The sequence below is a fragment of the Etheostoma spectabile genome, chromosome 5, assembly GCF_008692095.1.
Source record: "Etheostoma spectabile isolate EspeVRDwgs_2016 chromosome 5, UIUC_Espe_1.0, whole genome shotgun sequence".
Taxonomy (NCBI): Eukaryota; Metazoa; Chordata; class Actinopteri; order Perciformes; family Percidae; genus Etheostoma; species Etheostoma spectabile.
The window spans coordinates 20,076,264-20,101,060 of record NC_045737.1 but is presented as its reverse complement, the minus strand read 5'-3'; the positions used below and the strand labels follow the sequence as shown (position 1 = coordinate 20,101,060).

Here is a 24,797-nt window from a genome sequence, read left to right as displayed (position 1 = left end):
GAGTTCTAGTTAAGCCAAGAAGTGTTGCAATTTGGTGCTTTTATTCATAAGCTCTTCAGTGAAGGAGCATGAATCAGTCTGTTCAATTGAGAGCAGGCAAAACCTTTTAAAGAGGGTTCACATGTAACACTTTATCAAGATATGATTTTAAGGCTGAAACACATTTCTCAGGTTACTCTTTTTGCACGATTTCGAGCATAGCGTTTACTATGCAATGGAAAGGTAACGACGAAGCTCAAATCAACCAGTAAAGCTTGTTCAATGCTCAGGCATCAGTTTCCCGAAAGCAGATGGTGAGGGCCGTTTGCACGGAGAGCGCAATACGTTGCCGTTTGTGGAAAGAAAACCAATAAACACTTGTTTACAGTTTCGGAGAACCACATGTCCCTTCCTCCTAAAGCAAAGCACATTAAAAAGAACTCTAAGTCTTTCAGAGATGTGACAGTTAAAATGACAACGGCAACAGTTTATACAAATTATTTATTTTTCCAAGGCTATTTACATTATGTACACAAACACATCCCCAAAATAAACTACATACAATAACACTATGGACAAAATCTCAGAAAGAGCGTGTGCAATCTTCAGTTATACAGTGCATCAGTAATCTCAGCACAAGGCACACTTCTTGGGCGCGCAGACACACACACACACAAATACTGCATCTAGGAGAAATGCATTCAAAATATGCTTCATTATGGGATGTGCTCTGATAAATAACAGTTTTGCAGTGCTTCCATTTTCCTCATAAATAAATATTAAAAAATGTACAGTGCCTACAATTGCTGGTGTGTGTCCACTGGTACAGATCTATATTCTACGTAACTAGTCCACACAAAGGAACGTTCAACTCTTCAGGCATTTCACAATGCTTTCAGCAAGCATCTCATTTTCTAGCAGTAAAGTAAACACTGGACAGACCCGTGAGTCTGTGTCTCCAGAAAAAAAAAAAAACTTCCAGGTGCAGTTTAGAATCCAGTCAAGCCCCTCCCATCGTGCGCTGATCAATCTTCCTTCTACAAAAAGTGCTCAAATAAAGAGAAGGCAGTGCTTCTCGCTGATCCATGTTGGGCCCACCATGGTAATGGTCCATTGGTTGTTGGAAGTGCCACGTTGTTACATGAGAAGCCTGTCAATCAAAAAACATTTACTAGAATATGTTCGCACTCTTAAATTTACAGTATTAATATAATGCAATTGTATTTTGCCAAGGCATCCACCATTTCGTACCGTTTTCTTGGTTTCACTTCCCAGCCATCCCGACATTTTGTGAAAACTACGGCTTCTCCGGGTGAAATTTCGGTTTTTGCAGGATCTTGTGCACAGAATGTAAACCTTTGGACAAAAAGATAAAAATGTTAAGTGTTAATGATGGTCAAGGAGGAAAAAAAAAAAAAAAAAAAAAAAAGCCCTGGGAGGCTTGGGGTCTAGACAGCTGCTTACTTCTTTTGAGTCTCCCCAGCTTTCACACGAATCCGTCGGACTTCCAGTACAGGTTTGGGAGGCTTGGCGTTCCAGGCCCAGAACGTCTTCTTAATGTTCTTCCAGACGGAATTCCAAGATTCAGAGTTTCCTTCCCAGCTCAGACGGATCTTTAGAATGTCACCAATATCCTTCTCAGTAAACACCAAGAAGGTGTTGGTCAGGTTCAGGCCGATAGTCTCATCGTGGCTGCACAAAGTAGAGGAGAAATCAAGATTAGTCAGGTTTCCAGAGGTTCTAACAACCATGTGTTCAAGCCACCCATTTTGACATGTTGAACAATCTGAGCTGCTGTAAAGCCTTTCTGATTGCCATGTTGTGCGTTTTATGTTCAAGGTTGTGACGAGACTTTAAATAAGCACAAACTGAAAGTGATTGGAGTTCCTCCTCCAGTCTATGGTTGTACATTATGTACCTACGTGTCTGGCACTTTGAAAAGGTCAGTAAAAACAAGGGTCATGTTTCAAATTTATGTCACAGCAGTCCCTGCGTTTCTAAATATCACAGGCAGTGTAGTCAAGCCAGTGCACGGTGGTTTTATAAATTTGTCAGAGTTTGTACTTACACATCAACAGATATTTGTGCTGTATCATTATGGGCTCCGTACAACTTGACATGAAAGGTGGGATCGGCATTGTCTGCTTGTTTTCTGTTGAACACGTGCATTTTCATCTGGTAGTGGTAACCTTAAAAAAAAAAAAAAAAAAAAAAAAAAGTTAATGTTTAAGCCACTGTGGAATTGTGTACAGTAGTAGTTTACACAGATGACGTGAAATCATAAAAATGTGTGAAGGTTACAGATTAGAAACAGTGAGGAAGTGATAGTAGTAGTAGAAAAAGATAAAATACATTAACAGGTCATCAAGTTTTGTGATTTACCTCCAAAGGGAGTGTCAGCACGTGTCTTCAGATACATTTTACTGTTGCGCCTCTTGCGCATCTTTCTGGTGTTATAGCCAATGTTGTTGCAGCGATTTTTGCGGCAGCTGAGGCAAATGCCCTTCTTGAAGCGGTCGGGGCCAGTGCACTGGTAGGCAAAGCTCATGTGTTCCTTGTTCATTAACGAGTCCACAAACAAGTGCACGGCACGCTCATGCTCACACTTCATCACCTCCATGAAATCTTCAGAGAAATAGGAAGGAAAGTTAGATGGGCTACAGTTCAAATTTGACAATATAGACTAAGATACAGTATTAGAAATGGGATAACCCTAATAAACTAAGAAATGCAGTGAAGAGGTTCCTGGTTTCTGCAGATGTTTTAATTGACAACTCTTGTTGGTGATAGCTGGGGTGTACAAAAGCACTTACTTCCAGCCACTGCCAGCACGTCACCCAGTGCACAGCCAGGCTGCACGTCACCACCATTGGGGTAGATGTCAATGTCTCCAATTGGCTGCTGAATCCCAATGCTCACACCAAGAGCCTCTCGAGTGTATGTGTGTAGAACGTCCACGAAGTCGGCATCATCAGGGGAGAGGCGCTTCTGGTCCTCCACACCCTCAAACATTGGCCCTGCTGGATCTAGACCTATTAGAAATAAGGTGACAGGTTAAGAAAATAAAAAAAGTGACAGCATTTTTGAGCAGCGTTTATTGCTGATACTTGTTGCATTTAACTTACCAGTGATTCTGCCGACGGTGCCTCGCACAAACGTCCCTGCGAAGCCAGCTACGTGGGCACCTAAACTGTAGCCAATCAGGTGCACTTTCTCGAGAGGAAGCTGCTGCTCATCCTGTTAAGATTTAAAAAAAAAAATATATAAAAAATAAAAATGCATTTACATCACAGCTGCCACCATGAACACTAACCCACACTGAACAAATCCTGGACTTCATCCAGTGATTATCAGTCGTGCTTGCAGCTGAGCCAAGCTCCGTTAACCCAGACAGAATCTACTGGCAGTCCCGTCCATGCAACAGTGCCTCCACCACCTGTCTCAGTTAGTCACCATGAAATATTCTTTGTCCATGTTTATGTGCCACTATGTGGCGGGGTTCCTTTAATCTCTTCACTTGCTATTCGTGCACTGGTCCAATTATGTGACAGTCATGCTGAATGGGAATTGTTGTCTTTGCTTCCGAAGTGCTGAATAGACCCTGATCCTCAATTGAAAACACCAAAGTATCCTAAGCTGTAAAGACAACACACCAGAAGGAAATTTAGCTACTGCCTCAAGGCGATTTGGACACTAAAAAAGGACATCAAATTTTGACAAAAATATTTAGCATAACATTTAACTTCAAACAAATTTTGACAGTTCTGTCTCGGTCACAGAAGGACCGGGATCTCATAAGTCACAGCAATGGTAAGACAGAAAGGGGGCAGGTTTTATGGATTTGCATGTACTCAGCTGATCTTTCGTCATGCAGCATTATAGACTTCTGCCAAGTTAACTCAGATGATACTACACTGAAAGTCATTTCTAAAAAATAAAATAGCTTTATGCTTTTGTCCTACATACTGTACCTAAAGACACCTTGGCTTTAAGAGACAAAAGCTATGTGACAGGGGGTGGGAGGGTACTGTGATATTTAGTAGAGTGTTACAATTAACTGGTTCAGCAGGTGACTGCTCCATTTTTTTTGTACATTATCTTAATAGAAACCCAAGTTGCATGATTGGATTCAGTGCCAGAAGAAACATAGGATGCATAAAAAAGGTAACCAAGTTACTTTTACAAGTGTTTGAGCATAAATGACTGTACTGTTTGAAAGACTGCGCACCTGAAGCCAGTTGAGCATGGTGGCAATGTCGAGGCCGACGCCGTTGGTATGGTTCACGGCATCGGGGTACAGTTGCTGAGCCATTGTTCTCCAATCAACAACAACCACATTGGCCTCACTTTCTCGCTGTATCACTGCCGAAACCAGCTTGTGCATCCAGCTTTCGAACAGCCCACTCATCTGAGAGAGAGAAAAAGACAACAGGTCAGTCAGTCATTTAGTCAGCCAGACTACATTAACCTGGTGACCTATCTCAGACACTTTGCAATCAGTTACTTCACATAATACATTCCAACAATTAAAGCACTCTGATTGGAGAGACGACACTTCCATTCAGGGGAATAGCACAAAATTCTGGGCCCTGTGGAAAGGCATTTTTTGATGGCCACTCCACACATCCACAGCTTTTCATTCTAGCATCTTTTTGGGCCCTCAATACTCCATCCGTCTCCTCCTCCTCCTCCTCCTCCTCCTCCTCCTCCCCCACCTTCCAGTCCAACACCCCTGCTTCCATTCATGAAACAGACATTGAGGAGAGTGTTGTCAAGAGTGACCTATATAGAGAAAGAGGAAATGTAACTAGATAGGGAAGATCCAAAATTGTTTAACTCGTATGTACCGTCCAGCCGTGAATGATAAAGATTGTCTTGGCTGTAGCATTGAAGCCACACTCCTCTAGACAATCCTTCTTGCCAGTCTGCAGGTAGCAGCCCTCCTGGTCCAGATCTAAACTCTTCCTCATGTTGTACTTGACGCCATTAAAAGCCTTGCTGTCTGTTGACAGTTCATCCAATCCACTGTCTTCACCTGAGGGAAAATTACACAGGATGTCAAGATTACAATTGACAAAATGCTCAGATTACCTTTTATCAATTTTATGATAATCTATTGAAAACGGGGGGGGGGGGGGGGGGGGGGGGGGGAGAGACAAACAATAGCAGCACTAAAATAAAGATTCAAACCCAACTCAAGGCACTCAGCCAATCATGCCTCACACGTGCAGAACGCGACTGAGACAGCCAATCAACTTGCTTTTGTAGCAAACATCTGTTAGATTATCCCTATGCAGGTTGGCTGCAAATTGAACCGGAGACCGAGCCAAAATCCCCCCCCCATTGTCTTCCTTTATTGCGTGCCATTTTCCACACAGCTGCTGCCAGAGCTTGGTTGATTATATTAGACTTCAACACGGGCTCTTAGGCTAAAACGTTGCAATTAGGCTTAAAACAGTCAGAAGATACAGTTAAACCACTGATTTTAAAACGTTATAATTAGCCTATGGATGGAAATCTTGGTAATAAGAGTTATTTTAAAACTGCACAGCCCATTTGGTCTAATTGTGTTAAAAATCACGTTTAAGGGGTAGGCTCCATTTATTTAAACCAGTCTGGATTAATCCCGCCTCGCAGAGCAGAAACGTCAGATCGGAATAGAAATTAACTCGACACCCTTTGGTAATGGGCCACACAGAGCAAAATGACTTCAGCTGGGTAGTAAAAACGGTGGTGAGTGGTCAGTGGTAAAATGCGGATTTAGCTGAACGTTTTTTTTTTTCCTCAGCGGAACATCTTTCCAAATAGTTCACACAGACGTGACGTTGCGTCAAGACTCCTGCTGCTCCCAAAAAGGACACGTCGCAGTCCTTTGAATCCATTCCCGTTTTTCTGATTCACTCTGCCCCCCCACACTTGTTCGCTTTTGTAATTTCACCTAATAGCCTAAAAAATGTCGATGGATCAATCGGGGATGTGTAGGGAATGTGAGGTTTGCACTACTAATCTTTCCATTCATTGATCTTCCACTGGTGCATATTCCCCACACGTTGGCCTATATTAGATTTTGACACTTCCCTTTGAGGCTTGGGAAAGAAATAAATGATAGATATGAATGAACAATAGAGAAAGCCATTTTCTTACCTTTAAGAACGCTTTTTTCCCCAGCAGCGAATGAAAGGAGCGCAGCAGCACACTGTAGGAAAATCCACAGTAGACGGGCTTTATGATTCATTTCTCAGTCACAGGCGAAGAGTGGAGGAAAAGAGCTTCCTGGGAATATAAAATGTCTTTTGTATTGCCGGTGGTAGCGCGGTAAGTTGGTGAGTGAGTTTAGATCCAGTGGTGACAAAGAGCAACAGAGCCGGTGGTGCGCGCCTGGGAAAGCACCGCTCAAGAAATGTATAAACTTGCATCAAGTGTCTCATTAGAGTTTTAAATAGTTTCCCCCTTTCAGTCATCTGATCATCGGCTGATCTATCGTGAATCTGATTGGTCAAGCCCCCATTTGTTTACGTTAAAGGCGTGGCAAAGCTGAATGAAGTCGTAGTAGTATCACGTTGCGCGTGCTTTAACCCGCGTGGGGTGTGTACTATTGACGCAGAAGCTCAGCAATAAAACGTATCCAGTTGCTCAGGATTGGTTGAAGGTCGAGTAGCTCGCACCTTTGTTGCACCTTTGTTAAACAGACTGTGTGACACGCTATGACTTTTCTTTTTTAATCTTACAATATAGGCCTATTCTATATTATACAATAACAATATCTTTGCACAGTAGTATCACCGCTCCTCTACGCGGTGATGGAATTATTTAAAAGGCTCCAACTGGTGGATGGTGGGGGGGGGGGGGTGCCGAGGCTCCCTCCCCCCTGAAAGCATCCTCCCCTCTGCCTGGCGCGTTGCCAAACCGTCAGCATAGCTCACCGACCAATTTCAATTCGATGAGGGGAAGAATGGGCGCACTCACGCAAGGGTCTCTGCTACAATAACACCACTGTTTTGTATACATCTGCGCCGATACCCAGTGTCACCTGCCGCCCCAGCAGCCCCTGGCTGGTGCAGTCTATGGCCTGGGATATATAAACAACTTTTACGCATCCCTGAAAACAAAGTGCTGCCGGTTACAGTGGGCAGTAGGGTGATAGTCTCATAATGCTTCTTATCGTGGTCTCATTAAGAAGTTATTCAGTAGGTCAATTTATTAGAGTTAAAGATTGTGGTCCTGTTTTTAGCATTTTTTTTTTTTGCGTCTATCACTGTACAGAGCATTCTCCAGATCGCCGTTGATTAAATGTATAATATATTTTTAATTATTTTCTTTTGATTGGTTTAAAGAAATATCTAAGGACAGCAACATCAACATGATAACGTCATACCACTTGCAAAATGGGTCATCTTGTGTACACACAGGATGCAGATAATACATGTAGTATGCTACTTTATGGCCATACTAATAACGTGAAAATATTGTCCTTGATAGATAGATAGATAGATAGATAGATAGATAGATAGATAGATAGATAGATAGATAGATAGATAGATAGCACTTTATTGTCCATGGACACAGAAATTTCTCTTGAAAGAACAAATGAGTCATTAGTGTATTGTGAAGTGAAGTGTGTTTTGTACACACACAATGCAAATGATGTCAAATGCAAATAAATCCAATTCTTCTATATCATCAACTTTACTGTGAATTGGACTCACTTAACTTGAAATGATGCATTTTTTAATTAAAGGATTTCAAAACTGGCATTAATATTAAAAGGTATCATTCGAAAGGGGGAGAGGGAGACAGTGGCGTGATACAGGAGCGTCCAAAATAACTTGTTCTATTTTTACCCCTGTATTAATAGTTGTACTGTATATCTGTGAGAGCAGAGCAGAAGGTGCATCTCCAGAGGGCACTGGAGTTCAAATAATGACATGATGCAATGCAGCATAAAATCCATCCTGCTCTGTTATAGTGATCTCTGGAGGACAGTAGTCATTGCTGCATCACAGGATGTTTTTTTTATTTTTTTATTTGATATTGGAAGATCATTGAGATGTAATGATAAAGCACTCCTCCAGCACACATAGGAATTATATGCATAAACTTATCATTTTAAATAACATTAAATTCTGCCAACTGTTTAAACCAACAGTAGCTAACAACATGTTATGTTTTAGAAAGATTCAATCTGGTCTGTGACAAAACTATTTAATACAGCTTGAATTTACGTCACACCCTTCTTTTACTTAGTATTTATCTGTACAACAGTGTGACAAAAAGTGTGTAGTTCTTCAAAAAATAAAAATTGCAGAACTCAATGACTTTCCAGAATTAGTCTCTTTGACTGATAAAAGACAATGGCAGTTATATTTACTTCAAAGTTAAAATTGCTTCTCATGCAGGGGTATTGTTTTTCTTTCCATCCACACACCTCAGCCAGCCGTCAAGCATGAGTGCTAGTTTGATTCTGCACTATGCTGACCTGTTCTGGCTTTGCCCTACAAGGTCTGTCTGGCAAACCCAACAATGAGGCACTGTGAAAGACTAAAACAATCATGTGCGTAGACCAACGCTGGCTTCTCTGTGGGGAGAGCAAAAAGAGTCTAATTCAAACATCTTCATCTAGTGCAACCTTGTTAATGACTCACTCCTAAATTTATTGGCAAAAATATCGGGTATGAGCCAAGAAGTCAGAGCTGAGTTGTGAGTTGAGAGTTGTGAGAGCGGAAACTGTTACTCAAAAGGACTCGCACAAAGCTTTTGGATGCCCTGTAATTCTTGGTTTGTGCCTTTTGCAAAAACTTCTGAAATATTAAATTTTTTTAAGCTGCTTATGTGTTTACCTTTCATCATGGTTCTCCTTTCTCTCGCCTTTGAAATAAATGACCATATTGTCTGAAGCTCCATTCCAATTATCTTGTTATGAGATGAAATGAAATAACCGTATGTTCTTTAAAGAGGAGCTTTCGAGCTGAAAAACTTGAGAAATTGATGTTTTCTTCTTCCAAATGCTACTTAAGTACTTCAGGCATAGCCTACTTTAGTCTTGTGAGAGGTCTACAACTAGCCAGAATGGCCCATCAACATCTCATAAGGAAGCTTCCTGCATATATGCGGCTGGGCATTTGACAAGTCGTTTTTATAGAACATTTTAAGGTTGTAAGGTCTGTTATAATTATTTGTTAAATGTTATTTTTAATGTCAATATAACAATCAAAGAGTTTTGCTTATGTCAAATGCTTAAGGTATTCTTTGTTATAGGTCTAACTATTACATGTGTAAACTACTCTCAGAGTAGGCTATGACATGACATCCAAATTAAATTATTTTTATTTCAATCTACTGTTTTTTAGTCAGTCTTGTGTACATATTAAAACAAATAAAAGGCCTATTTTAACGGTTCTCAGTACACCTTCAGGTGATAGGGAAACACATCTAAGTGTCTTTTCAGAAAGATAGCCAAGGAACTTTACATTTATAACAATAACCTAAAAGCTGAAAACAAAGTAAAAGCTTTGTTTTTCAAGGGGACTTATGCAGCCCTAAGTCCGAGGAATCAATATGTCTCAGCCACCTACCAGCAAAGGACACTCAACAACTGAGACAACACTGCCACCGTGTGGACGGAGCAGCAGTGCACCGGACAGTGACACAGCAGGAGGCGGAGGGGTGGCAGTGAGACAGACCGGATCCTTCATGAGGGAAGAGGCCAGGGACAGCCAACCAACCCCGGCTTCTCTTCACTCATATTATTCTGTATTGCAAACCAGGGAGCCCGAGCAGGGGGCTGCACTAGTATTCGTAGGATGTCCCGTCATGAAGGTAAAAATACACTTCAACACAGAGATGTGAGCAAATCGGGATTATTGATAAAAACGTTTACAGAGCATCGAGCTAATGTTAGCTAGCCGGGAATGTCTTGTTTTGCAGCCCATTCTAGCTAACGTTGGCTAGTGTTAGCAGCGAGGGTGCAGTGCAATTTCGTGTGGACGCATTATGGCGGCCACTAAATGTGTGTCTAACCCAACGGACCTTGCAGTTGACGTTTATGTTTCAGAAAATGTACAACAGTCAGCGTCAGTTGACCAACACAACGCTGATATATAAGCGGAAGAAGCTAGTTAATGTTAGCTGACTGTGCTAACGTTAGCTAGCCTGGAACCTATCTGGTAATGGGTTATGTAGCTAGGTTAACGTTAACGAGCTGGGGAGCGAGGGGGAGTGCCGAGAATAGGAAACATAGGAGAACAGCGAATCCCAGATGACGTTGCGGGGTCGAGGGCTTCTCTTCTCGTTAACGTTAGCTTGTTTTAGCCTCCTTCCTGGTAAAAGTTGGCCTTTAGATTCCAGTTTCGCAAATCAACATTCACCTCGTCCTTGTGGCCAACCTTGTTGGGCTTGAAGTTAGTTGTTGGTCTCGAGCAGAGGTTAGCTAATGTTGTCAATCAGATGCTTGAGTTCACCAGCCGGAAAAAAAGTTGAGTTAGCTAGGTGAAGTCTACCACACCTGTCTGACTTGTCAGCTAACAATCTGGTTTATTCGTCAAATGGTTAGCCAGCAGCGAAGGTTAGTCAGGCCAAAGCGGCCTTTAGTTTCTGTGTCTGTGTTGTTGTTGTCAACTTCGCTGTCAGTTGTCATCGTTATTTATGTCTGAGATGTTAGTGGTTATCGTTGTTATTGTCATTAACGTTTCTGCAGCCGCTGTACAGCGGGATCAGGGTGGCACTGAGCTTTAACAGCTTGCTAGCAATGAATGGAGATATGAGGGAGTTTAGACAGCCTGGTGTCATACAATACACCGACACAGCAGCACGACTGTCCTAGTCAATCAAGAATTGCCTGGTCTTGAACACAGTAGGGCCCCCTATACCCTATGTGAACATAAGGTGAAGCCTTTCATATAGTGTTGGAGTGAATATACTGATGAGGATGGCTTTATGAATGAGATGGGTGTAGTGAGTGTAGTTTTATTAAAAGGGGATTGGGACAGACACTGGTCAGTCTTTGTCACTCCCAAGTAAGAGAATTTCTACAGGAGGGTTGATACAGTAACATATGATGCATTGCAAGATCCCTGCAATAAATAGCCTACACACCGTGCATCACTTTAAATGTTCAATTTTGGCTGGATTGTGTCAAAGAAGTGTTAATTCTACTCCATGGTTATATATTAGGCTGCTGATGCTAAAGACATTTCCTTTGAATGCAGTTTTTGAACACTTCCTTCTAATGTGTTACAATCAAACAGCACATACATCCAATCCACCTCACCCATGTTCCTTCACTGCCATGACAAAAGAAAATATACAACCAAACAAGCAAAATACAAAATGGAAAAGAGAAGTCCAACAAAACAGTCACACTTGAGAATATAATGCCACCCAATACACTACCACAGCACCTTTTTAATGAGTTCAACTTCTGTTACAGTCTCAATTAAAATGTAACAATACCGTACACACATCTAGGCTAATGTTTTTTTGATTGTTTTGTTGATTGTATTGCATTTTATTGCATTCTGTCCACCTTATGTATAATACCCATTTTGCAAACATAGTTACCATTCAGTTAAAATTATACAGTATAATTCTAATAGATATGTTCTTAAGTGAACTTTTTTGTATCAAGTACAAATATGAAGCTTATTTATTGTAATTCATTTATTGATTATAAGAATATATTCTCAGTTAAATTGGTTAAGAAAATCCCAGTTGAAACATGTAATGCTTAATGAGTACTAAAAAATACATGATTTGTTGATAGGATCTACATGTGTTGAAATTATCCTTAACATTGAAATTATGAAACATTGTATTCTATAAATGAACTGTACATAGCCTGTTCCATGTGCTGTGTTCATTGAACCAAATTAAGTTGAGTTACACATTTAGCCTCTTTCTTCTCTTGCTGTGTCTTATCTTTCTTCCCTTAGGCGTGAGCTGCGATGCATGTTTAAAAGGCAACTTCAGAGGTCGACGATACAAATGTTTAATCTGCTACGACTACGATCTGTGTGCTTCGTGCTACGAGGGCGGTGCAACCACTACCAGACACACCACAGAGCATCCCATGCAGTGTATATTAACCCGAGTTGACTTTGGTAAGTCAAATTGATATATTGATATTCACATCAGACTAATTAGAAGCAGTGTGTTTATCCAGGTTGTGAACATATGGAAAGTGTGAATTTGAGCCGTGAGTGAGTGAGTGAGTGAGTGAGTGAGTGAGTGAGTGAGAGAGAGAGAGAGAGATCTGGAATTTTTTTATACTAGGGTTTTTTGAAGCAATCAACAACCGACATAAGCACATATGGTATCATCTCAAACGTGCAATATGGTTTTGATTGGACCATTTCTCTTGCTGTTGGATGATTACTTCTACTAGTTTTTTATACCTTGGCGCAGTAAAACAAGAACTGAAAAAACTGATATTCAGACTTTTACATGTTGCATATTCTGTTTTACTATGTGTGCCTTTTTGTCACTGAACCGACTGTTTTATAGTGGATATCGGTATTTACGCAGTTTAATGTTGTTTTTTTATCTTGTTTTTGAGGAAAATAAATCAAAAAAGCAGCCATGTGTTAGACTCTTTTTATATGGACGATTGTATAATTTGCTACTAATAAGCTCTTGCTGTCTTCTCATAGATAATTGTATATGCAGCTGACAAGGAAAGGTGGATTACAAACGGCTATCTTTAAAGCTGCACTAATCAAAGGTTTTCATATTGACTATGCGTAATGTGAGGCTCTCTGCCACAGAGAATTATTACTACACTAGATAAACAATCAGTACTTAACCTGCCCAACACCAAATGGCACCTAGACACAGAACGACTAGCTGGTGAATCAAATGGAGCATTGATCAACTTAATAACCAGATATTTCCCTTAGATGTTGGTGGAGCTAAAAACTGAGCTAGCAGGAAAGTGACAGTTGGACTTACATTAATCAAGTGGACACAAACACTACTTCAAATGAATGCTAATGGTGCCTTGTGTCTGCTGGATGTATAAATAGGGAACTGTTTGCTAACACGTTCATCATAACCACTTTATAAGGTGAAAATATGTCAGTGTTAACTGTTTGTGTAAACTGCCCCCAGGTGGATTTATGTGAATGGGCTAGGAGGGAATGTTTATAATGAACAGTTAGTTAGGCAAGGCTAAAAAAAAAAATGCTTTAGTTAACTACAAGATGTCTCTCATCCTCTGAAGTAAACCTGTTTATTTATACGCCTTCTCATGCTGTAACTTTCTGTTATCTGGCTCTTGACTTTGAGATTTTATACATGACCGTTTATCCCATATGACTCTGTGGCAACTGTGATTTAAAATGTTGATCCTGTTTAGAAGAAACACTGCAATTCCAGCAGCTGAAGCTGGCGTGTTGCTTAAACATGCAAAAACATTGACACTAAATGTCCATCTTGATTCCCCTTCAGACCTGTACTACGGTGGAGAAGCTTTCTCAGTGGAGCAGCCCCAGGCCTTCACATGTCCCTACTGTGGCAGAATGGGCTACACAGAGATCTCCCTTCAGGAGCACGTGGCTGCAGAGCACACAGAGACCTCCACAGAAGTGGTAAGTTAAACATTTGATTGCAAGGAAGCATTGTGGAAAAGGTGCACTGTGCCTTCTTCAGTGTGTGTAGTGTACTTTTCTGTATGTTGTCATCTGGAGCAATGTTTTTAGCTTTTGTCTGTCTGTCTAAATAAAAGAAAAAATTGCTTAAAAAGTTACTGCTGAAGCTTCACACAAAGCCATCCATGAAAACTTGGCTAGATGTTTGTACAGATCTTTAGACCTGGAAACATTCACACTTGTGTTAATTCTCCTCACAGACCTCAGAATGTTTCTCAATCGAGTAAATTGAATCAGTGACTGTGAATGTCCCTGACATCAGAGGACCCTGTAGGTTTTTAAAGTATGCTATGTTTACATCTTAAGGATGGTAATAGGTCAATCCGCAGGGGCTTGGGAAACCCAGAGTCGCCGGTTCAAGTCCCGGTGTGGACTGGTAGCTGGAGTTCCAGTTCACCAAACCCCCAACTGCTCGCTTCTTCTAATGGGCAGTTCCCTTACTCTTTAGGGATTAATAAAAAGTATCTCTTATCTCTCTCATCTTAATCGTCGTCTTGCTTAAAGGGATATTTCACCGTTGGAAAGATGAATATATCTTTTAAATTGGGTCACTTATGCAGTAGAAATGTGATTTTTATTAATTTTTAGAAATTGGTGCCTTTAAGGCAGAGAAAAGCCAGAAAATGTGTTTTTGGCTCATGTGGATGAAATGCATCAAATCCCAGAATGCACTTGCTTCGGCGCTCAAAGAGTTCACTCCCAAGCCACGTCTACTGTTTACAGACATAGACAGACAGTGAGGAATTCAACTCCGATGTGTTTTTATTGTCATTTCAACCATTTACATGAAACAATGTTTCACCATGGCTCAAGTGGTGTTACACGTTTAAAATATATATAAAAACTACATTATATGAAAACAACATACAAAACAGGCTACATTAACCCTTAAATTTCCACTGGATGCGTAATGGCTGCGGATCTGCTCCGGAATGGCGGCGGAGTCCTTGTGTGTATTTCCACAGACTGCGGAACGGCTGCGTCCTGACTCCGTCCCAGCTCCGACGATCCGTAGCCCTCCGGAGCAGATACACATAGGTTCCATTTTTGCTGGATGCCAGAGAGCTCCGCAGCAATTAAGCACACGGCAGATACAGGAAGTCAAGCACAGAAACATAATAAAACATCTGGTTAGTTTTCTAAATAAAATAGACCATGTTTATGGCGGATCATATTTCCATGCACTACACCTTGAAAACACAGCACAGAGTTGTTTCCTCTCTACTCCTCTGGATGTAAACAAACTGTTGTTGGTTTTGTGGTTCTATTCTACATGAATTTGAATTTGGTTGCAGCTGTTTTGCAACAAATCCGGACCTGGTGGGTATTAACAGATCGCGGAGCACGGAGCTGTCATGCAGCGGAGCAGATCCGCAGCTGTTATGTATCCGGTGGAAATTGGGGTTTCATGCACACACATTATAGGCTCCGTAAAGTTCAGCTAATGCATTGGTAGCATTAGCACTTGGAGTGATATAAAGACATAGCCGTGAATTTGCGTGGAATGTAGAATGGTCAAACTCCACCACCGGTTAGCAGTAGTTGGAGAAAACCACCCCAATTTTGCACCAGTCCATGTCCGTGTTAACACAGCCCACCTCTACGAGTCTTACCCGGCAGAGCAGCATCTGCTTGGCAGGCTAGAAGGCCCGGTAGCTAGATAGCGAAGTGCGGTACACTGTTGTGTAGCCAGGTTTCCACAAAAAGAAAAACACAGCAGTTTCTGAACTCGCGGAGTTTCATTGAAGTTGGATGTCGTCCAGTTTGTTGTCTAATGATCGGACGCTTGCAAGCAGGATGGATCAGACAGGTGGCCGCCTAGCGTTAGCTTTCCACCTAGCTGAAACTCTTGCCCTTGCTCCGCTTTAGCGCACACCACCGTGGATGTCCCCTTACCCAGCTAGTGGCATCAGGCAACACCGCTGGCTGAGGTGCTGGTCTCCGTAGTAGGTTAGGCTTGCATATTGTGTCGAGGATTCCGTCTGTAATAAAGTTTCCTGCATATTCTCCGATCTGTACCTATTTATCCCGGTGGTACACATTTGCGGTAGTTTTAATGCACTTCAATTCAATTTCATTTATAATATCAATTCATAACATGAGTTATCTCAAGACACTTTACAGATAGAGTAGGTTGACACCACACTCTAAAATTTACAAGGACCCGACAGCTCTCGTAGTTCCCTCCAGAGCAAGTGAAAGTGTCGAGGAAAAACTGCCTTTTAGGAAGAAACCTCGGACAGACCCTGGCTCTTGGAAGGCGGTGTCTGACAGGCCGGTTGGGGTTGAAATAAATAGTGGCAATAACAGTCTTAGTAAGAGATATTGCAACAATGACTAAAAATAGTAGTTTGTAGTAGTTCATGGTATAGCAGGGCACTGCACGGTATTACAAGGCACAGCAGAGCGTAGCAGGATGTAACGGCATCGCAGGACGTGTGGCAGGGCCACGGCGACCATGATTTTGGAGCCTCCCTGATACAAGGAAACATGCTGGGGGGGGGGGAAAGAACATATGGACTCCAAGAGTCCAACCCCCTCTGGGCGGGGATGAAAACATACGGAACTAGCTGGCTGGTAACATAGCTGGCTACCTCGGCAAAAATAACTCAGGTGACGCAAAACAACACTTTTGCGTCACACACAATACAGAGATGTCTCAAGGGGGCATGAGGAAGGGAAGCACGGCCATTTGAAAATACTACCGTATTTCTACTGATACAAAGCTTAATGATCATCGGTGTGAAGTATCTCTTTAACAATGTCACATTTGAAGCCTAGTTCTGATGTCAGCTTCCGATGCTGCTAAGAATAACTGTGCAGCTCTATTTATAAATGCATACTGTTATTCAAGAAAGAAGACACAAAAATACTGGTTTAAAGGCTGAGAAATAATTAAAAGAACATTTTGTCCATGTTCTATACATTTTACATTATTGCTGATGTTTTTCCAACGCATGAACATGTGTTTTTGTTTGGTGTGAGTCTTCTTCCTTCTTAATTCCAGATAACCTCAGATTTTTCATTTTAGAATTGTTCATTAATCAACCTGCAGATTCCACGAACTTGCTTGAGAGGGGTCCAAACCATTAGTGTGTTGGAGTGGCACCATGGGCATAAATCTCATCTAACAGTTGGTGGGGACATGAAAAATTTCTGAAGCGCAATTTTTGAAGGGGACACAAATAATACAGCCACAATTAAACTGGTAGAGGATATGTGTACAAAGAGGAAAGCCTTAATACTATCATTAGTGTAGCATGGAGACTATACCATTATCCGTCTTTTCAGTGTTTCTCTTGATTCAATGAAAAAGCCAACTAAATTGACCAAAATATTCTTCTTTAAAACCATTTATTTTTATGTGTACAATCAAGCCACAAAAATAACTTAAAACAGGCTTATTTTAAAAAAAGTGAACCCATATAAAGAAATGACATTTGTTTTGGACACTTGTTAAATTAGCTAATCATAATGTAAACTAGTGAGCCACTAGTAAAACTCATCTTCTAACCCTGACAGCGACACACCTCCAAAAATATGAACTAAGCTCAACACACTTACCTGAGACTCTACACTGACTGTCCCTGGTCTCCCTGTTACTCAGTTCTTTCTGTCTCCTTTGCCTGTGACATAGTGACGTTAGTATTTCCATAAGCACCCATTATTTTAAAGATGTTACCAAATTGTCTTGAAATGAGGATTTATTGTACTTACTTGGTTTTTGGTGTACTGAAAAATAATCTTATGTCTGTTTTTCTTTTCTCTGTCAACAACACAAATCTTTAAAATCACATGTCTAAACATGAGTCCAAGTGGCAGTGGACCAAACCACTGTGAGGCAAGGGAGGGGGGGGACTAAAAATGTTTCTAAACTTATAAAGCCTTTTTGTAGCTTGGATTGTTTTACTACTTACATAGATATTTTAAATATACATCATTATGTTATTGACAATACGCAGCATGGTTTTTAATGATATTTCTGGGGGGGTTGGAACCCTTAGATGCAGAGGTCCTGACCCCTCCAACCCCCTGGGATTTACGCCTATCAGTGGCGCATATAAATGCTGTACAGTTTTTAGTTAATTTAGAAATGGTTTAGTTTATTCTAGGTGTATTAACTTATTGCAGTGTGAATGATATATTAAATAGTTCTAAAATAAAAAAACTTCAGTTATTTAGTTAATAATTTAGTTGATTTACAGGTACTCTTAGTCTATATCGCCAAGATCCTCCAGATGTACCTTATGTTCGGATGGCCCTCACCTTCCGCTTTATTTGTGTTGGCATTCTAAACTCTGCTCTATTTATAAGTACTATAGTTAAAGTATAGTTTTGTGTATTTTTTTTATTTCCCCATGCATTTGTGTCTAATAGACTGATATGAACATCTTTGAAATTGTGCTCGTATTGAGCGAGAATGCAGTGACGAACCGGTTTGAACCAAGCTGCAGTGAAATCTAAAGGGGCAATTGGGCAACTACGATGCCATTAATAGTGATTGTTTTTGCCACTGACAAGCTCAGATTGTATTTAAAAGTGTGTGACAACATTATCGATCTCAAGACGTGACTTCCTGTCTGAAGACAGCGGTGTGGAACGTGAGTAGGGAAAATGGCGTTCCGGCACTCTGTTGTTTTGCAGTAGGCTACATAAATTAGTCTATAGGTTTGTATTATCTAAAAGATTTTCAGTGCCATGGCTCAATATTTAAATGAGTTTACAAAATGTGGATAGGGTCATTATAATTGGATGGCCGCCCATATTCAAAGACAAAGAGCGGATGGGGGGAGAGAGAGAGAGGCAGCAGCTGCAGAGTGTTTTGTGCTTTCAGTACACTATAATACATCCATGGTTTTGTGTTATCTAAAATATTTTCAATAAAAACAAGCGTTCGTCTTTGCTCATGTCTCTTTCACAGCCCTGTTGATCAGAGGGGGGAAATCCTCTGCTGTGGGGACACAGCGTTGTGTCTGAAGTATATCACTGGACACATCAAGACCACACATATCTGGCACCAACAGGTCTCACTCTATACAACATACTCTTTGGGTATATAGGGGCACAGCACCCACGGGACTACCACCAATATCCCAAACATCGCAGCCCTTCACCCGCTGCTTCACAATTCTCTACCTGCTGCTCTCTCTAGGACTCTCTGTGTCTCTTTATCCGCATAACTTACTCTGGCTCAAATGAACACGGGCAGTCATCGAACTATAACAACCTCATCCACATTTTTTAAATCATTTAAATATTGAGCCACGGCAACATCTTTTAGATGACACAAACCTATAATTTCTGAAACCTACGAAACAACAGACTTCCGGAACACATTTGTCCCCTGACTTGCGTTCTACACTCCACACCGCTGTGTTTGGACAAGAAGTCGCCTCGTGAGATCGATAATGTTGTCAGACACCTGAGTCTGAAAAGGATAAAAAGTGGACAAAAATTGAGGGTGCACAATTGCCCCATTAGGTTACATTGCAGCTTGGTTTGTGCCAGCTCATTGCTGCAATCTTGATCAATACTGGAACAATTTCAAAGATTTTTGGTTGTATTAGTCTATAGACACAAATGCAGGGGGAAATAGGGTCCAGGTTGAGAAAAAAACTAAATTACCTTTTAACTGCTCCTCAGATCTCTGCCAGGTAAATTGAGACAGCTAGCTAGACTATATGTCCAATCTGTCCATTCTGAGTTTTCTGTTGCATGATTAAAACAACTTGAAAAAGCATATTTAAAATCAGTCCATGCCCTCATCATCACTTTTGACACTCTCAACACAGAGCTCTCTGCATGTTACAGTTTGTCATTTGTACAGTTGATATTTGCAGATCTCTGTGTTTGTTCCAGAGCACCCATCACAAACTGGTCATTGTTGAATATGTAGTGAAGTGTGCTAATATTAACATGTAACGCTCTCTCTTCCTGTCCTCTAGATCTGCCCCATATGTGCAGCACTACCAGGTGGCGACCCGAATCATGTGACCGATGACTTTGCTGCTCATCTCACACTTGAACACAGAGCACCCAGAGACTTAATATCCTTTTCAAATAGTAGTTCCTCTTCCTCCACATTTTTTTTTTCTTCAGTTAGTTGTGGTAAGAGAAGCCTGTATTTCAGGGTGTAGAAACTATTCAGATATTTATGTGAATGCGTTCTGTTACATCCAGATTGCTGAGTCAGGAAATATTCCAAGGTGTGAGCTGCAAGGAGTGTAGTGAACGGAAGATGCAAGATTCCTATTTACGTTCATTTTATACATGCTAATGGCACCAATGCATTTTCTTGGGTGTGCCTCGGGTCCCTGCAGGGTTCTGGACACGTCATGAAAATTTCATCAGGGGGTTGCAAATTAGCCTATTGGCTAGAAACCTTTTATGCAACACATCTACACATATTGCTATGGCCTTGACTGTAATACTTTTGTATATTATAATGTCTGCTGCATTGTCCCTGACAAATAATTGATAATAATAAAAAAAAAAGAAAATCACCCTACCATGCACGGTTAGGCTGCAGCAACACTTTTATATCTCTGTGATTACAATAGGGTTCCCAACACTGCTGGTACTGGGATCCGCGTTGCCTTGCAACCGCAGATCCCAGCCCCCTCGGGGATTGACCCCTAATTATGTGTCTCATGCCATTGTGACAAACTACAGTGTAAAGGATTTGCTATGACTGATGAGTTGGTTGCACGCTTTGTCATTGGTTCGATGCATAGTGTGGCCTTCTCTTTCCTCTCCTCCCTTTGAGAATGGCTCTCCACAAAAGAGAGCCATGAGATGTAGCGTGAAGTTAAGGTCATTATGAAATGTGTTGAGTGCTAAAGATCAGATCAAAAGCAGTTCAATGTTGCTTTTATAGTTTGTTTTTTTCTCAAAGGTACCAAGTGGACAAATGTAGCTTTGATGGTTTGTAGGGCTGTACAAATTCGAACTGGATAGATATTGCTGGTGATACTGGCCTAATTAAGCAGATCGGGTATCAGCTGGGATGTGACCAATTCACACTACAAACTTCATAAAAAATGTTTGTCGTTATAAAATTAGTTGTTTCCTCTTATTATTTGGCAGATAAAGTAGTAATGTGGTCTTGACTGGTCTCATCTATTACTTAATAACATCTTAACCAAACTTGGGGCTCTGCTGAAGTGTATTAGTCAATTATATTATAAATGCTTAGAATTGTTTCAATATATTAGGCCTCCACAACTCGGGGAAAAATATTAATCAGGATTTCATTTAGCTTAGAATTCATATCACAAATCTCTGCCACAATTTTTTTTTTCTCCCAAAGTGTAATGTTTATGACACACATGAACCATGACACGACAAAGCAAATTGGCAGTACCAAACAGAATGACTTATAAGAAGTTATTTAAAAATTCAATCATGAACAGGGGTAAATCAAGATTGCGATTTTATGACAATTTTATTGCGCAGGCCTATTATATTAAAAACAAATACCCCTCATTCCTTTTGACGTTGAATATAGGAATTAGCCTACACGTGTGAGTTGACTTACACTGTACAAGTTGTTCAGGAGAGCCACAGAAAGGAGCACTTTTCAAGGATGTGTTGTTTGTCAAATTGTGTGAAGGGTTGAAATGGCAGCATCTGTGTTTGCCTGTTAGGAACCAGCTGTAACGCTCCATGTGAGTTGCATTCTGGGAAGAGTCAGAGTACTGCTGATGCAGTCTATTCATAGAGTACTTTGAATAAGTGCTGTTGAGAAAACAAAAGGTGCAAAGATGTAGAAATACAGACAGAACAAGTGCATCCTAAGCTTCACAAAATGGGGCCATGGCTTTTGTTTGTTGGCATACGCAGAGTGGTGTCTTGTGCATGGGTGTGGGGGGAACACAAGAGACCCATGCAAACATTTTATCAGACTGCAGCTGGATCAGAAGGCCTGAGTGGAGTGAGCATTTAGAGGAGTGACAGTTTCTGTGCTGCAACTTCTAGTTTATTAATACATTTGTCAATCAAACAAAGAAGTGTTCCTTAACAACAAGCTCCACGATGAGTCCAGTGGGGTGCGGCATGTGAGGAGGATGTTTCACCCTGGTCGCGGGCTGGGGGGTCCGAGAGCCCGCAGATCTAACATGCACTTCACCAGCAGCACCACAGGGGGACTCTCCACCAGCCAGAGCTCCTCACAGAGTTCCAACTACAGCAGAGAGGCCATGGACCCTATAGCAGGTCAGACACACGTCACACAAAACCCCCACACACACACACACAAAACTCACGCACACATGTAATGGTGACATGGTAAATCCATGCTGACATGTATGATACAGGCTCCCTCTGAGGCACACAGCTGCAGAACAAGAAAGTGTGAAACCCGTTGTGGGTCTGCCAATAATGAGGGAAAGTAGCCTGCACAGTTCCAAATCTTAGACAGTGTATTGGGTGCACAGCAGCAACAAGGATCAAAGAAAACAGACAGATCAGATAAGTAATCTTATTTAAGGTGGGAAAAACAAAATAGTGTTTGTTTTTAAAATGTAGTTGATTAAATAAGAAGATTCCTCATCTGTGAGTGCCGGGGTTTTTGTTTTCTTTGGTCAGGTAATGACAGCTGTATGTTTGTTATCAGTACAGTCAGGCAGAAAATAATTAAGTTGAGTATCTCACAACTACAACTGCAGGAGGTCTTAAACACTGGCGCCTAGTCCTAAATCAGGCGTGTGGCGTTAAGAGCCCCATGTATTCATTGTCTCACTATGAATTGTTTCTCTCACATTAACAGAAAAATGACCTGCAGTAGCAGAGGTATAATACAGGGCTAGGCCGAACGGTAGTCGGGATAATGCAGTAATGTGTGGGCAGAGTTGTTGCTGTGGCAATTTCTTGTTTATCCTGTTCCCAATTTTAATCCGGTTCAGCGCTTGGCATTCCCCATGTCAGCTCCAGCTGTGCCATAATGAGGGTCCATGTTCAGTCTGCCTCACAAACAGCCTCCTCACTAATGACCTACTATACCTGCTGGGCTGTTGACCCAACTGGTTGAATTTTAGCCTAAAAACCTCCCTGCTGAGGGTCTTATCCTGTGTCCTGTGAATGATAGTGCTGTACCTTTGTGGATCAGAGGTTACACAGCGATCCTACTAGATCATTGTTCTGTGACAGTATAGCTCTTAAATGTTATTTTTTTAGGGATGAACAATGTGACCAATTTGAAATATGTACGTCTTACATAAATTCACAAAACAAAAGCTTAAACAGGTTGAATTATTTTGAATTTTCAGTTTTCACGATCTGCTTAAATGGAATGTTTTCATGAGCGCCTACTGTCCGGTAGACTGGTTGACTGGTCGTCTGAATTGACCAAGTCTTTGCTTCATGTTGGAATCATCGAGCCCTTGTCTTTTCCATCTTGTTCCTCCCAGAGCTTCTCTCCCAGTTGTCAGGGGTGCGGCGTTCGGCGGGCGGACAGCTCAACTCGGGCCCCTCGGCCTCCCAGCTCCAACAGCTTCAGATGCAACTCCAACTGGAGCGCCAACAAGCCCAGGCAGCGCGGCAGCAGTTGGAGACGGCCCGAAACGCCAGCCGGGGCGGCGGCCGAGCCAATGCAATCCTCAATACCAATTCAGCTGCCGCGAACCCCAACGCCAACCACAATACCAACCCCAGTCCAAACCCGGGTCCGCCGGAGTCCAACACACAGCATACTGCACATAGCTCCCAGTTTCTACTCAGCAGGTGGGACTCTCGCTCTTATTTTCTTTGTCCATGAAACGTCTTTAAAGTCCTTTGGATGTTCACTGTGCAGAGTATTTTTTTATAAGTGTTAAAGGGATTTTTAAGCAGTTGTTTTTTTATTCTCTACTGTCACCTGATTTGTCATCCATCTGTCGTACTCTTTTAACCAACGGTTAAATCTCTGTTGCAGGCTGAGCGAACCGCGGCTGTCTGAGGCAGAGCGGCAGGCGTGCGAGGCCCAGTGGGCCGACAGGAGCTTGTTTGTGACGGAGCTGCTGCTGTCAACGCTGCTGCCCGACTCGGACGCCTCGGCCTCCTCCGACGAAGACGAGGACGACTGTCACGGCTCATTGCGGAATTTCGCTGACTTCGAGGCCATGGGCTGTGTTGAGGTCATGACCTTAGACGTGGCGCTGGAGAACCTCAACCTCAAGGAGATGACCCCGGCCACCAAGACGCCGAAAACCACGACTAAAACAGCACCAACGAAGAAAGAGCCTCCCGCGCCGCCCCTTTGATGACATGGCCACTCCCTCCCCTCAATCCACCATTCTACTTGGCTGACTGCTGAGTCAGTCCGACTGCCAATGGATGACAAAAAAGACTGCAGTTCTTTTTGGCTTTGTTTTATTATTTTTTTCTCAGTGATTGTCATTTCAGCTATGTCGCTCCACACTCAAACCCCATGTTTATTACGTTGTGTACATTGAATAAAAGTAGTGAGACGAGAGAATGTGAAAGCAAGCAAGCGTGGTGGGTGCGTGAGAGAAAGAAAAATAACTATATAAATATATTATAGAAAAATTTATATGAAAGTTGATAATCAATTCCATATAACCCGCGTTTCCTCTAGCAAATGAGCAAAGCGTAGTTAGCCGTTTTAAAGAGACAAACGTGTCACACGCCCAGGGAGAGGAGGCAGACAGAAACCTCTCCGGTAAAAACGCTGCTGTGTATTTATAGTTATTGAATAAAGAACTGCTTGGAATGGTTTACCACAACTGAAGCATGAGCTTAAATCACCATGTGCCCATTTCTAACTGCACACTGTCACTAAACGGGGAGGTCTTTCTCTTTTGTTCAGACACCTGAGTAACTGTAAATTAACGGTGCTGAGTGCCACACCACTGGTATTTCTGCACCACACACACACACACACACACACACACACACGCAGACTGATGGCCATGTTTGGTTACATTCATGTCCACTCTCAACCCCCCCTCCCCTTTGTGTGACATCACCTGTTTTGGGTCTAAAGACCTTGCTTTATATCAACTGTGGGCACTTTGGTTTGGAATTGCATATCCAGTGTCCATTTGTGTACACTACAGATGCTCTACATAAAGGCGTAATGCAACTCGGAGGCAAACAGAGATGAAACTCCTCAGTGTGACCATTTTCAGGCCTTTTCTAACATGGAAGAAACACAACCTGGTCTTCACAGTTCACCCCCCC

At 41.7% G+C, this 24,797-nt stretch overlaps 2 protein-coding genes across 2 annotated transcripts in view; one reads left to right on the top strand and one right to left on the bottom strand.

The window, feature by feature from the left end:
* Positions 1 to 584: 584 nt before the first annotated feature.
* On the bottom strand, positions 585 to 6,435 carry lipg (lipase, endothelial). Its single transcript, XM_032515959.1, has 10 exons — positions 6,124 to 6,435; positions 4,827 to 5,014; positions 4,208 to 4,387; positions 3,105 to 3,216; positions 2,793 to 3,011; positions 2,362 to 2,604; positions 2,048 to 2,168; positions 1,444 to 1,671; positions 1,231 to 1,335; positions 585 to 1,129 (listed from the first exon to the last, which is right to left on the bottom strand). Exons 1-10 carry the CDS (start codon positions 6,212 to 6,214, stop codon positions 1,117 to 1,119), a joined length of 1,500 nt encoding a protein of 499 aa, XP_032371850.1. The 5' UTR covers positions 6,215 to 6,435; the 3' UTR covers positions 585 to 1,116.
* A 3,159-nt stretch (positions 6,436 to 9,594) lies between these two features.
* Positions 9,595 to 24,797, top strand: part of LOC116689435 (E3 ubiquitin-protein ligase KCMF1) — a 15,499-nt gene continuing 296 nt past the window's right edge. Inside the window, exons 1-7 of the mRNA XM_032515961.1 lie at positions 9,595 to 9,795; positions 11,907 to 12,074; positions 13,420 to 13,559; positions 19,565 to 19,666; positions 21,653 to 21,833; positions 23,027 to 23,339; positions 23,530 to 24,797. The exon at positions 23,530 to 24,797 is cut by the window's right edge and continues 296 nt beyond it. Of these exons, the coding sequence (XP_032371852.1) occupies positions 9,780 to 9,795; positions 11,907 to 12,074; positions 13,420 to 13,559; positions 19,565 to 19,666; positions 21,653 to 21,833; positions 23,027 to 23,339; positions 23,530 to 23,857 (1,248 nt within the window). The 5' untranslated portion in view covers positions 9,595 to 9,779 and the 3' untranslated portion in view covers positions 23,858 to 24,797. The remainder of the gene's footprint in view (positions 9,796 to 11,906; positions 12,075 to 13,419; positions 13,560 to 19,564; positions 19,667 to 21,652; positions 21,834 to 23,026; positions 23,340 to 23,529) is intronic.

Bases quoted from the DNA above. Each gene is read 5' to 3' on its own strand.
- lipg (XM_032515959.1), bottom strand. From the start codon at position 6,214: ATGAATCATAAAGCCCGTCTACTGTGGATTTTCCTACAGTGTGCTGCT. The intron at 2,605-2,792 runs GTAAGTGCTTTT...ATTTCTCTGAAG, and splicing joins CGTGCTGGCAGTGGCTGGAA to ATTTCATGGAGGTGATGAAG. The intron at 1,336-1,443 runs GTAAGCAGCTGT...TTTTGTCCAAAG, and splicing joins GCTGGGGAGACTCAAAAGAA to GTTTACATTCTGTGCACAAG.